This window comes from Dothidotthia symphoricarpi (genome assembly GCF_010015815.1).
Source record: "Dothidotthia symphoricarpi CBS 119687 unplaced genomic scaffold P153scaffold_19, whole genome shotgun sequence".
Taxonomy (NCBI): Eukaryota; Fungi; Ascomycota; class Dothideomycetes; order Pleosporales; family Dothidotthiaceae; genus Dothidotthia; species Dothidotthia symphoricarpi.
The window spans coordinates 626,281-639,219 of NW_022985026.1; the positions used below are offsets into that span (position 1 = coordinate 626,281).

Below are 12,939 nucleotides of genomic sequence, written 5' to 3' on the forward strand. Positions count from 1 at the left end.
ACATGGTCGAAGACATTCAAGAGTTGCACGTGATGCTATTTCCAAGACACACTCATATGCAGAAATCAGTGCATGTGGCAGGACGCCTGGAGACATGCTGTGTCGTTGCCATCGACATCGTCACTGCTACCAGCGGAGACATGGTGAGAGAGAACATGTCCACACGTCGATTCACAGGCCTGCAGTGAGGAGCGCACACATGACGCGTATGTCGGCGGTGAACGTCGCCGTGCTGCCGACAACAACGAGCAGCCGTTGTACGAATGGCAGTGCAGACGCGATGGGCTGGAAAAGGAGTTGTTGTCGTGGTCGTGAACGTTGCATGTCGTGGGAGGCTGTTGCTGGTGCAGGGACAGACGCATCTTAGCGGGGGCTCGTCTCACCGCAGCTGGGCAGCAACAACCCACGCCGTGTTGACAGTAGGCGTGCATGCATAGCTTCTTCCCCTCTCTCCTACCACCTGCCTATCCACACATCTACACACTTGCACCCATATCTGCGTGGTGGACGAGCCGGCTATCGTGTCTGGCTACCGTGTCTGGCTACCTGGGACGTCGTGACAGCGAGCCTATAGCGTCTCGCCGCGCTCCCCGTTCGCGCCTGCCTCTTGCGCTGTACGTGGTTTCCCTGGACAGTGCTGCTTCTGCTCTGTTGTTTGCAGGCCAGATCGGGTCTTCACAGCCGCATCGCACCCTACCCAACACGCCCAACCACAACCCATAAATCCACCGCCTTCCCTGCGCAAACCGCAAACCGCAAACCCCTCTGTCCCGTCAACCCTCTGCCCGTCAACCCACTGTCCGCCAACCCTCAGCCCCGTCAACCCCAGAACAAACACCGCCTGCAGTCACCATGGTCCGCTCCCGCCGCCCGCAGCGCGATGTGAGCGCCTCCCGCTCTGACTCCTCTTCGTCGACCTCGCCCGAGCGGGACTTTGGCTTCGACGAGGACAAGGACTCCATCATGCTGCAGTCCAACGACTCGCTGTCGTCGCTGGCTCCCTCCGTCTCGCCCGACACCGACGACGAGGCCCTCCGCCGCGCCATCGAGGAGCAGAACCGCGTCTCCCCGATATCGCGCCTGCCCGCCGAACTCGTCATCGCCGTCTTCGCCAAACTCTCGTCCCCCGCCGACCTCAAGAACTGCATGCTGGTCTCCAAGGACTGGTCGAGGAACAGCGTGGCCCTGCTCTGGCACCGTCCGTCGACCAGCAAGTGGTCCAACGTCAAGAATGTCATATCCACCGTCCGGAAGGCGGACAGCTTCTTCGACTACAGCAGCCTGATCAAGCGCCTGAACCTGTCGGCTCTGGGCCCGGAAGTCAGCGATGGCACGCTGGGACCCCTCTCCGGCTGCAAGCGCATCGAGCGCCTCACGCTCACAAATTGCACCAAGCTGACGGACCTGAGTCTTGTGACTATGCTCGAACACAACAGGAGTCTGCTCGCCTTGGACGTCACAGGCGTGGATTCGCTCACCGACAAGTCAATGCTCGCTCTGGCAAAGGACGCCGTACGCCTGCAGGGCTTGAACATCACAAACTGCAAGAAGATCACAGACGAGTCGCTGGAAGCCGTCGCAAAGGCCTGTCGTCATCTGAAGCGCCTCAAGCTGAACGGGTGCTCGCAACTGACCGACAAGTGCATCATCGCCTTCGCCATGAATTGCCGCTACATTCTCGAAATCGACCTGCACGACTGCAAAAACCTCGAGGACGAATCCATTACCACACTCATAACCGAGGGACCCCATCTGCGTGAGCTGCGCCTCGCCCACTGCTGGAAGATCACAGACCAGGCCTTCCTCCGCCTTCCCAGCGAGGCACTATACGAGAGCCTGCGGATACTGGACCTCACAGACTGCGGCGAGCTCCAGGACTCGGGGGTGCAGAAGATTGTATCTGCGGCTCCGCGACTCCGCAACCTCGTCCTGGCCAAGTGCAGAAACATCACAGACAGGGCCGTCATGGCCATCACACGCTTGGGCAAGAACCTACACTACATCCATCTCGGCCACTGCTCGCGCATCACAGACATGGGTGTCGCGCAGTTGGTCAAACTTTGCAACCGCATCCGCTATATCGACTTGGCGTGCTGCACCAACCTCACAGACAACTCCGTCATGCAACTGGCGACACTACCAAAACTGAAGAGGATAGGACTGGTCAAGTGCGCAGCCATCACAGACCGCAGCATACTGGCACTCGCGAAACCAAAGCAGATAGGCTCTGGTGGACCCATCGCGCCCAGTGTGCTCGAGCGGGTCCACCTCAGCTACTGCACCAACCTCACTCTCGCGGTATGTCCAAAATCTTACACTCTCTATCCCTTTTTTCATGTTTACTGACTCTCCAGGGTATCCACGCCCTCCTAAACAACTGCCCCCGCCTCACCCACCTCAGCCTAACAGGCGTGCAAGCCTTCCTCCACGACAACCTCCTCGTCTTCTGCCGCGAAGCACCTCCCGAGTTCAACGAGCACCAGCGCGACGTCTTCTGCGTCTTCAGCGGCGTCGGCGTCCAGCGCCTCCGCGGCTTCCTCAACACAAACGCTCAGGACCAGAATCATGGCGAGCCCTTTGATAACGAGCGCAGCATCTACGATGAGCGCGATGATCATGATGTTATTCTTAATGTCACGGCTCAGGCGCACGGCATGGCTATCGATGAGATGGACGATGAGTTTGGGAATGATAGCGAGATGCTTGGGCAGGATTGATGTGTGTTTTTTTTCGGAGGCTTTGGCTTGCTTTTTCGCGTGGATTTTTCTTCATCGGGGTGGCTATCAGGGTAGAATGAAACATTGCGGATATGGCGTTTGGGTGGGGGGGGGGCTCGGATATGATGAAGGGCATGGTTATCGGGCGTTTTTTTGCACGCGGTCGTTCTGGAGGACGCCAGGCCCCGGGTGGGATGGGATGGGATTACGGTGCGGTGCGGCTGGCTAGCTAGGCGACGATACCCTTTGTATGTTTGTTTTCCTTGTCAGTCAGTCAGTCAGTCAGGCAGTGTTTCGATCGCGTGTGCACAGATTGTATGCATATACATATGCATATCATATCACAGTATAGCATAATCTGTATACACAACATCCCAAACACCTCCCACAGTGAGTGACTACCACCTACTTCAGCAACCCACACATACACCCACAATCCGGCACAGGACACATGGCATGCCTCGCAAACCAATCCCGCGCATGATGCCCATGAAACCCATGCGTACAACTCATACAAAACACCATCAACCGACTCTCCAGCACCTCCCCGCGCAACGTCTCCACCGCGCCCGCAAGCCCCGCATCCGGACTGCCCAACCACATCATACACAGTCCGCAGCGCGGCATCTGCGCGCCGCACCCAGGGCACGCGAGAGCAGGCGGGGCGCGCATATTGCGCTTCGGCAGGGGCTGCTTCATCTGCTCATGGACGGGGCGTAAGCGGGGTTTCCCGCCGGGATCGCGCCGCAGCGCGAGGTTCTGCTGGCACTGCAAACAGCGAATCGCGAGGCTGGGCTGCGCGGGTTTATTCACGCTACGCCCCGCGCGCGTGACGGCGAAGGCGTTGTGCTCGCGGATGTAGCGCGTGCGGGGCAGGAAGGTGCGCCAGGGCTGGTGGGCGGCGAGGAATGCGGTTTTCCAGAGGGGCCAGCGGGGGTCGTGGATGTAGAGGGGGCAGGCGCGGGAGAGGATTAGGACTGCGGATTGGAGGGCTGTGGCGGGGGGGTGGGTGGAGATGTGTGTTTGGAGGAGGGTGAGGGTTGGGGGGGTGAGGCCTGTGAGGAGGAGGCCGGGGAGGAAGCCGGTTGTTGTTGCGTTGTGGGCTGTTTGGGCGAGGAAGGCTGTTAGGGGGGGGTCCGGGAGGTATTTTAATGCGATGGAGAGGCGGTCGGCGAGGGAGAGTTGCGTCATGGAGGCGACGGTCGACCAGGAGCTGGTTATGAAGTAGGTTAGGAGGGATTTTAGGTACGGGTCTGTGGTCATGTCGGCCATCCAGGCGCAGGCTTCGCGCTGCTCGGGGGGGATCCCCGTCGATGAGGCGCAGGATATGACTGCCGCGAGGCCGATGAGTTCGGGGGGGAGTTTCTTCTCTGTGAGGTTTGTGCGGAGGAGGGCGAGGGCGATGTCCTTGTGGCCCTGGAAGACCGCGAGGACGATCGCCTTGTATATCTCGCCTGACGAGGACAGCGCGTCGGCACGGGCTTGCACGCCGTCTTTATCGAGGGGCCAGCCACATAGGCTGAGGCAGAGTTGGCGGTTCTCCGGGTACTCTGTGTCGACGCCTTCGAAGGGGGGGAATTCCTTCGCTTCGACGATCTCTTTGACGGCGTCGCGGAACATGGCTTGGCTGGTCTTTGTGTCCGGGTCGATGAGGCGCTCGTCGTACATTGTGAGTTCGTTGTCCCATATTGAGCTCACGCCCAGGTACTTCAAGTCGAGGCCGTTGCCTACCATGCCGTCGTCCTGGGCGTGAGCATCCATGCGTTCGATGAACGTCCATATGTCGACAAGCCAGGGGTCGTTGGCCACGATCGTCTTGTTCTGCGCACACCCCAGCGAATATCCTTCCTCGCAGCGGCGTTTGGCAGTCTGCAGGACGGCCAGGTAGTCGGAGAGTGGGATCTTGACGTCGGGATACGCTATCTGCAGGATATCCTCGTGCATCTGCTGGCTGGCGTGTGAGCCGGACAGCAGGGGGAGGTTTCGCTGGCTGTTGCTCAGACTCAGTCTGTCGGTGCTTCCGGCAAGGTCGCTCACAATCTCAGGATCGAGGTCGTATTTCTCAATAAGAGCACTATTTTGTATCTTGAGCAGGTCCTCTGCAATAGTCCCTTGAGGAGGGGTCGGTCTGGCAATACAAGTCCGGTCTTTGTATATCTCCTCGAGAGCGGTCACGTTGATGCGCGGAGCTGGACGGGGAACCTTCAGGACCTCGACTTCACGGTTGGAATGCAACGCCAGCGCACACTGTCCACTGAGTGGGTTGCCGACAGTCATAAAGTCGTAGGCTACGATGCGGTCCTTCTCCTCCGAACGGTTCTCCTTGTCGGGCCACGGATACCGCAGATGGTGCGTTGCTTTTGTGTAATGGTTTGATGCCCACGCCCGGGCGAATGGCGTATCCGGCGCCTGGTGAGGCTCCAAGCGATGCGAGTGCTGCGCAAGCTCGATAATCTTGAACTCGCCAGTGTTTGCTAGTACGCCAAATGTACCTCTCTTGGTTCCAGAGTAGCGCAGACTCCAGATGCTGGCCGTCGGGCTGTTGTCGACTATGGGCCTGAATTCCAAAACAGCCCCATTGCTCGTGGGGTCATTAGAGCCGTGACGCTGCTTGACCATCCGCTGATCCCATACAGTCACAGTGGGGTCTCCCGTCGTTCCGGCCGACAAAAAGTAGTGCTCATCTAGGGGATCTATGGCGAGATTGTGTACTTGTCGGGTCTGGAACTGCGCAATGCCAGATGCGCTGGGATCTGGGAGACATGAGTATGGCCAACTTTATCTGCCAAGATACAGCATGCGAACGCACCTCGAAGATCATAAACCCGCACATACTGTCTCGAGACGCCCGCAATCAGGGTATCCGGCTGTCCCGAGAAGAACTTGATACTAGAAATCGCCTCCGAGCTCGCCAATTTCTTGTACGGCTCATCCTTACTCGGAAACCTCGCATCATTCAAGTCGTAGATATTCAAGCACACATCATTCCTCACCCTATCCAGGCCCGTAGCAAGTAGGTTCTTCTCACTAAACGCAATGGAGTTGCACTTGCGCTGATGCTTGATGGGAAAGGCATGGAGGAAGTCACTGTCGGGCTGATCGGGGTCGATTTTCACAAGCACGGCTTCTCCCGACGCTGAGCCTATGCCGACGAGGCTGGGGTCTTTCTTGGACCAGTCGAAGGCTGTGTAGTTGGGCAGCTTGTCGCGGATGCAGAGTTGGCTGTAGCTGACTTTGGTCTTGTTGAAGCTGTCGATTCGGCAGAGTCGTAGCCGGTTGCTGGCCACGTCGATGATTAGGAAGCGTGGGTCATGCTGGGTGGAGTGAGGCGACCATCTGATGGCTGCTTCCATGTTACTGGTCGATCACCTGCGATGCCGTTGGAGGAGAGGAGGGTCGGGGGCTCTGTGCATCTCATCGAGCGGAGATCGTTGTGAGGGGGAGCTCTAGTGTCCAGTGTGCATCCACCATGTCTCAATTGGGTTGAGAAGAGTCCAGCTGCCAAGTTCAAACGACGTCAAGGGTGAAAGCACGACGCGTGACATGGACACACAAGGCGGTGAGACGGGCAGAATCCAGCCCCACTAAAACTTTGGCGTCGCGCTTTTCTCCGACTCTCCAACATCGCATCTCACACAGCCAATCCACACACCCACACACCACCATGTCGCAAAAACGCAAGCACGCCTCCGTCGCCGACCTCGAAGCCGCAAACCCAACCTCGACCAAGAAACACCGCCCCTTCAAGCCCCGCAAGCCACGCACCGACAATGACGACAAAACCACCAGCGCAAACGCGCTCAAAGGCCGGATACGCGACCTCAAGCGGCTCCTCGCGCACGTGGAGAATGTCCCCAAACACAAGATGTCGGCCGGTGCGCGGATAGAGCGCGAGCGGGAGCTGGAGGCGAGCGAGCACGAGCTGGCGGAAATGACGGCCAAGGCGCGCGAGGGCGAGTACCGGCGGAAGATGATTGGAAAGTACCACCAGGTGCGATTTTTTGGTGAGATTAACACGGATTGTTATGTTATGTAGGAGAAACGCTGATGGGAGTAGATCGCCAGAAAGCTACTCGCATACTCAAGCGGCTCAAGAAAGAGCTCTCGACCACGGAAGACGAGGCACAGAAAACAGAGCTGGTGCAGAGTATACACAACGCTCAGGTTGATGTCAGTTATGCGATATATTACCCGCTCATGAAACCCTACTCGGCACTCTATCCCAAGACGAAGAGCGGCAAGGCGGATGATGCCGAGGCCGACGGAGACAACGCGAAGGACAAGAGCAGCGACCAGGCAGATGGGCCGAAGGGCGATGTGGTCATGTGGAGAGCAGTCGAGACTGCTATGGAAGAGGGCACGCTGGAGGGGCTGAGGCACAGCAAGGGCGAAGTACCTGCAGCGCCGCCAAAGAAGGACTGGGCCGCAAAGGCGAAGAAGAGCAAGGATATCGAAAAGCAAAAGCGTCACGACACTGCAAAGGCCAGTGCCACACGCGAAGAGGACGAGGACAGCGAGGGCGGCTTCTTCGAGTAGGCTCCACAACACGTCAGGGTCGTCACTAAGTTGGGAGCAGAGTTCATTCGCATATATACCCACGACTCGTCGCGAATACAAAACCCTCATACATGGCCCATTTCCATTTCCGTCCTCCAACCATCACCACCACCAACACACCTTCTCCCACCCCCTACTTCCCCCCAAAAACCCTCACAGGATGCGCCTCAGTATTAAACACCCACTTATCCCCTCCCTCCCCGCCAACATGCCACTCCCCACCTTCCACCTGCACAGCCCACGCATACTTCAGCGTCTCAGCAAACCAATAGCTCTCCTGAAAATCCATATACCCGCCCCCACCCCGCACATCCACATCGTTGACACTAGAAAACCCACTGCCCACGCGCGTCGTCGCGTTAATCGCCACAAACGCATCCCACGCCCAGTCCTGGTACTTGGTGTCGTGCGTCGCCCGGTACGCGTAGTAGTAGCTCTCGATGACCTCGGGACGCAGGTTGTACGCGGGGTTAGTGATGTAGAAGCCGTTCTGCGCGAAGAAGGCGGTCTGGTCAGCGGGCACAGTGTGCGGGTCCCAGGAGAAGACCTCTGGGCCTATTTGTGTCGCGGTTGCGGCGTATGTCGCGTGGCAGGCGTCGACGAGCTCTAGGCCGAAAGCAATGTATTTGTCCTCCTTGAGGGCGCGGCCAGCGAGGATGAAGTTGCCGCCGTGGAAACACGCGAGGTGCTCGCTCTCGAGCAGTAATGTCGTGCCGTTGAAGCCCGCGACGAAGGTCAGTTCGGGCTTTGTCTCGGGGTGGCTGGCGAGATGGGCCATCGTGCTGTCTGCGGCTGTCACCCAGCGGTCCTTTAGCTCCGCGTACCGCGTCGGGTCGTAGATCCACATCTTGAGCAGATACTCGTAGAAGGAGTCGTCCCCGCCGCCCCAGCCGCCGCGGCTGTCTAGGAACATGCCAGTGAGGGGGTCGATGGTTCCGCCTAGCAGTCCGGGGAATGGCTCGGCCCATGCTGGCTCTGGGTGCAGGAGGTGCTGTTCTGCGGCCTCGACGAGCGACGCGTAGGTGCTGTTCCCGCTGAGGTCAGCGAGGCGGACCCATTCGAGGATCAGGGTGCCGGTTGTAGCGAGGCCGTTTGGCGACCCGTCGTTCCCGCTGCCGTTTGCGGATAGAGTGAGAGTGTTCCAGGGCACGCCGCTGGGCGTGTTGAAGGCGAAGCTCAGCGTGTCTGCTAGCTTGATGCTCTGGCTGAGCAACGCGTCGACGTGCTCTTTGTTGTCTGCTAGGTGGGCGAACGGGCCGGAGAGGAGGTCGAAGCCAGAGAGCATACCGCCCAGGTAACGGATTGTGGTCTCGAAGAGTGAGACTAAGGTTGGCGTTGTGGTCCAGTCGATTGTGGGGATATGGGCGAGGATCTGGTGGACTGTTTCTTCTTCCTGCATGAGGATGGCCGTAGATAATGCGTCGACGGCGGAGGCACCCCATCCATTGCTATGCTAGGCTTCAGTGGAAAAACTTGGGGTGAAATCATGCCACTGCATACCGAGAATTACTAGACCCGTTCGTCACAGGCTTGAGTTCGTCGTTGGGAAACGCGTGCGTGTAGTAGCCCTCCCAACTCACTCTAAACGCATCGACAACAGCTTGCGCCCTGTCTGCTGCGGTCGAAGAACCGTATCGCGTCTCCGCATTATCTGTTTCGGGGGAGGTAGTTGGGAGGCCAGAAGTCAACGAAGTGAAGAGCGATCCCAGAGCGAGAAACTTAATCCACACCATACTGCTATGTTAAAAAGCGACTCGAAAACAAGATAAAGAAGAATACTCCCCACACCGATGTATTAAATAAGACAGAAACAGACCAAACACACTGGTTCGTGACGACATGTATACCTTTGCATGTACCAAACATCAACAATACTCCCGCATGATTCTACGAACCACATGTCCATCTTTTTCCTCATTGTGACCTTTGCTGGATGGGTGGAAATGTGGGTTTTCCCCGCAGCCGTCTCACGTATAGCCGACCCTGATATTGCAATCGTCTATCATCACGCGTTGCGTTGTAGTGGATCTGCCAGGCGCATGACACTATCATATTCAAGGAAGGCGGGAAGACGCAGTTCATGTGAAAGGTGTCTGGAAATAATGCAGGTGTATCGAACTGTCAAGATTAAATTTCGCTGCATCCTCTGGGGTTGTTCACATGCGTGAGGTGCACATGGCTCGGCGACATGTTCGTCGATCGAAACGATAAAATATCGTCAAGCTCACGATAGCAGATCTACAACGACTTGAATCAGAAAACAAGGTGTCGTTGTGCAGATTGAGAATAGAAGTTAAAGGTTGTGCCTGGACACATGCACAAGTGCGGGGCGAACCGTTGTGGAGGCGTCCGTGCATTCACTTCCGCGGCGTCAGTCCCACCTGCTGGATTAGTGGAGTATTTAGCACTGTCAAGATTGATTTGCCCGTTGGAGTTTGTTTCGCTTGCAAGCCCGACATGAGACGTATATTCTCTATTCTATCATGTCATCCTTATGTCTCAAAGACGTTACTTACGTTCACGCTGGTTCGGCCCAGTCGACTTGCTCCGTTACTGGAGTCCCGCCTGCTGAGTATGTGATCTTGAGCCTGAGCTTTAGTCTGGGTGGAGGAGGCTATGCACACGTTAGTACATGGCTCGCAATTTGGATGTACGAACAACTTACCCCATTGACTGCCGTGACCCTCATCTGTTGTGTAGCCTCTTGTGCTGCATCTAATTCACCGGAGCTGATAGGCTGTAACTGCAGCTTTTGACTCTTGGGAACCGCGGCTTGTAGATTGACGGCGGACAATTGACTGAAACTCCCCGTATTCCGGAATCGAGCAAGGAGTTGCACAGCGTTTGCGTCACGCTTCAACTGGAAGACTATCTGGAGATCGTTCTTGTTGTACACTGGGTGCGCAGGCGGACCAGAAGAAGCGGATGGAGTCGAGGTCTGAGGTGGTGGTGACGACAATCCACCGAGGAGGTCCATGGACGCTGCTTGTGGTGGTGGTCGAGACTGCGCGGGAGCTGGCGAGCTGGCAGGGCCGGCGTTGAAAAGATCCATGATGTTCGCAACATTGGATTGTGGAGGAGGTGGGGATTGTGATGGTGATGAGGGCCCTCCACCACCAAGCATATCAGCCAAAAGATCTTGACTCCCAGTACCGTTTGCTGTACCATTGGTGTCTGTAGGAACACCCGAGTCGCCCATCAAGTCGAGTAGTAGATCCTCCGTCGCCGCCTGTGCAGGTTTCTTCTTGTCGATGATTCTGGATTGTCGCTTCTTGGTCACTTCGCCAAGCACTTGCTGGTCCGCGCGGATCTCAGGCGGTGGCATTTTCTCAAGGACACCCCTCCGGATTTGGTCGTGCCCAAAGAGGTTTCCGTACTCAACCGCACGCTGCTGGGTCTCAACATCGAGATTCGTACCATACCTTTGCAATAACCGTCGCAGACGCTCGACTTGGGCAGGATCGCTTAGCCGGGTTGTCAATTTTATGGAAGCCGTGATGATGTATTGTTGAACGATGAGACCCGCATAGCTGCTGCCGAGGATGGTTTCGAGGAGATCCACAATATCGCTTTCCTTCACTTCCTTGACGAGTTCCTCTTCTTCGTACTGGCCGCCTTTCAGTAAAGCGTCCCCGTACTCTCCAATCACCCAAGAGCCGGCAAGCGTTAGGCCTTCCTGAGTAATATCATCTTTCAAAGCGGCGTAGAGTTTCTGTACAGAGTAGGTTTGCAGGTCAGGAGTCGTAGCGATCAATCGAACGAACGATGATAATATCTGCTCCTTGACGTATGCACCAGCCTAAGACATATATTAGCATGCTACGTGATGTATCGAGAAGTGCATATGCTTACAAGCTTCAGGACACGCAACATTGTATCAACGTGCCATCTCTTATTTGGGGCAAATCGGTCAGCTGCAATACCGATCTGCGACGTCATGACAGGCTTGAATTCGTTATCGGCGACCTCCAGGAAAGCAAGCAGCTCTCGGATCAAAACTCGCACGTTGCTTTCGTTGATCAATGTAAAACTGAGGTCGAGCGCTCTCCTTCGGATACTGATGTCAGGATCTCGCAGACAGTCCAAGATGGTATTGCGATGCCGTTGAACGGCGTTGGGTTCCACCGCCACGACCTTGTTTAAGGTGTTAAGCGCGACGTATCTGATGTTGTTGTCCCTGTTCGACAAGAACTTTCCAAGGATGTTGACACCAAGTACACGGAGACCAGAGTCAGCCTCGATATCGAGGATCGTAAGTACGGACTCGTAGAGAATCGAGTTGCCTACGTTTTTCGTGGAGTCTGTGTTAGTAGCGACCTAAACAAATCAGCTCTAATCCCAGTCGTTCACCATGGGGTTCTTACCTGCGCCAAAATGTCATTGATCTGCTCGCTGACCTGGACGTCACCGCGTCCAAGGACGCGGAGCAACTGCAAGATCTTGCACTGCAAAAACGGATCCGTAATGCCGGTTACATCGTGTTCAGGCGCATATCCAGATGACGAAAGCCCCTTCAGTATCTTGACCAGGCTTGGAACCAGCGGCTTGAAAGTAGCCTTGATGCCGTTCTCGTCGTCTTCCAGTTCGTCCGCCTCACAGAGACCTGTAACCAATGTGATGCCGCACAAAAGCACGCCATGATTCCGATCTTGCAACAGCAATTTAGACTTCTCCAAGAAATGCTCCTGCAGGTCAGGCACTTTTCGACATATCCTCATGGCGCAGAGTGCGGCTTTGCGACGTATGTATGGGTTCGCGCTCGATATTATGGTTTCGACTTCAGGGAACAGATCTCGAGCCATTTCGACGGAGGCGATATTTCCGAGAGTGCAGAGGGCCAGGCCAACAATGTACTGGTTCGCATGGTTCAAATCACTGAGGGGGTCAGCAGTTGGCTTCATGCGTTGTTGGCAGAGAGACGCACTTTTTGAGCGAGTTTGTGACCAGCGTTAAGACTTCTTGATTCTCGTCCAGCAGCAACATTGTCCCCAGGTAGCCCAGTCGCTTGTCCGCAAAACGCGGGGATGCCAGGAGCTTTAGGCATTCGATCTGCCCAAAATGTGTCCTCTCACCCAGGGTGAAGAGATAGAGGAGTTTGGCGACATTGTTTCTCCTGCTTACGTGTGAACAAAAGCCCCTCCGGCTGCAACAGCACAACACACCTCACGTTCGAGTCGTGGCTCTCGTGCCTGAAGCTCGAGCGGATCGCCGCACTCTCCTTCTGTACAACCGCTCGCTCATCGGCTATCGTCTTTGCGGCTCGCACATTCCGAATGAATTGCTTCACTAGAATCTCTCAGCACATGTAAATAGCCATCCACGATGCTTGGCGTACGAGTTGCCATTGCAGTGGCCTCTGGGACCCCACCCAAGAAGCGCTTAGGAAATTAATGAGATGGCTGTTCAAGAGAATGGTAAACGGAGTCGCTGGCCGGTAGGAAATCGCATTCGTACGAGCGCTTCGTCCGCTGTTGTGCTGTCGCTGCTGGCTGATGTTCGAGGAGTACGGTAAGGCTTAAGGCGGGCCAATGTTGTTCCAGGCTCGAACGCACCTTCCTGTCTCAAAGGAGCCTAACCTGCATGACTCGCGTGCGCTGATGTAACCGGTGCCATCATATCGCGATTTGGACCCTTACGAGCCAATATTTAGAGAGAAGCGTGGTAA

General features: G+C 56.2%; 5 protein-coding genes across 5 annotated transcripts; 2 read left to right on the forward strand and 3 right to left on the reverse strand.

Annotated features, from left to right (window-relative positions):
* The first annotated feature begins 400 nt into the window (after positions 1-400).
* Positions 401-3,145, forward strand: P153DRAFT_324056 (RNI-like protein). The gene is made up of 2 exons (XM_033665229.1): positions 401-2,298; positions 2,355-3,145. The coding sequence occupies exons 1-2, from the start codon at positions 853-855 to the stop codon at positions 2,715-2,717; spliced, it is 1,809 nt and encodes a 602-aa protein (XP_033520207.1). The 5' UTR covers positions 401-852; the 3' UTR covers positions 2,718-3,145.
* On the reverse strand, positions 3,123-6,070 carry P153DRAFT_360137 (WD40 repeat-like protein; the record flags this gene model as incomplete). Its single annotated transcript, XM_033666903.1, has 2 exons — positions 3,123-5,470; positions 5,527-6,070. The coding sequence occupies 2 exons, from the start codon at positions 6,068-6,070 to the stop codon at positions 3,123-3,125; spliced, it is 2,892 nt and encodes a 963-aa protein (XP_033520208.1).
* Positions 6,071-6,347: 277 nt separating this feature from the next.
* P153DRAFT_324061 (uncharacterized protein) lies at positions 6,348-7,547 on the forward strand. The gene is made up of 2 exons (XM_033665230.1): positions 6,348-6,721; positions 6,775-7,547. The coding sequence occupies exons 1-2, from the start codon at positions 6,382-6,384 to the stop codon at positions 7,251-7,253; spliced, it is 819 nt and encodes a 272-aa protein (XP_033520209.1). The 5' UTR covers positions 6,348-6,381; the 3' UTR covers positions 7,254-7,547.
* On the reverse strand, positions 7,408-9,007 carry P153DRAFT_434246 (glycoside hydrolase family 47 protein; the record flags this gene model as incomplete). Its single annotated transcript, XM_033673071.1, has 2 exons — positions 7,408-8,722; positions 8,775-9,007. 2 exons carry the CDS (start codon positions 9,005-9,007, stop codon positions 7,408-7,410), a joined length of 1,548 nt encoding a protein of 515 aa, XP_033520210.1.
* A 379-nt stretch (positions 9,008-9,386) lies between these two features.
* P153DRAFT_369817 (AP-1 complex subunit gamma-1) lies at positions 9,387-12,897 on the reverse strand. The gene is made up of 7 exons (XM_033668866.1): positions 12,610-12,897; positions 12,437-12,560; positions 12,199-12,387; positions 11,639-12,149; positions 11,127-11,591; positions 9,940-11,073; positions 9,387-9,888 (listed from the first exon to the last, which is right to left on the reverse strand). Exons 1-7 carry the CDS (start codon positions 12,617-12,619, stop codon positions 9,793-9,795), a joined length of 2,529 nt encoding a protein of 842 aa, XP_033520211.1. The 5' UTR covers positions 12,620-12,897; the 3' UTR covers positions 9,387-9,792.
* Between the last annotated feature and the right edge of the window lie 42 nt (positions 12,898-12,939).

What these genes read in the sequence shown, in the direction of transcription:
- P153DRAFT_324056 (XM_033665229.1), top strand. Translation starts at nt 853, where the DNA reads ATGGTCCGCTCCCGCCGCCCGCAGCGCGATGTGAGCGCCTCCCGCTCT. An exon ending in GCACCAACCTCACTCTCGCG is followed by an intron (nt 2,299 to 2,354) that starts GTATGTCCAAAA and finishes CTGACTCTCCAG; the next exon opens with GGTATCCACGCCCTCCTAAA.
- P153DRAFT_324061 (XM_033665230.1), top strand. Translation starts at nt 6,382, where the DNA reads ATGTCGCAAAAACGCAAGCACGCCTCCGTCGCCGACCTCGAAGCCGCA. An exon ending in CCACCAGGTGCGATTTTTTG is followed by an intron (nt 6,722 to 6,774) that starts GTGAGATTAACA and finishes TGATGGGAGTAG; the next exon opens with ATCGCCAGAAAGCTACTCGC.
- P153DRAFT_369817 (XM_033668866.1), bottom strand. An exon ending in AGCCACGACTCGAACGTGAG is followed by an intron (nt 12,388 to 12,436) that starts GTGTGTTGTGCT and finishes ACACGTAAGCAG; the next exon opens with GAGAAACAATGTCGCCAAAC. An exon ending in GGGTCACGGCAGTCAATGGG is followed by an intron (nt 9,889 to 9,939) that starts GTAAGTTGTTCG and finishes ACGTGTGCATAG; the next exon opens with CCTCCTCCACCCAGACTAAA.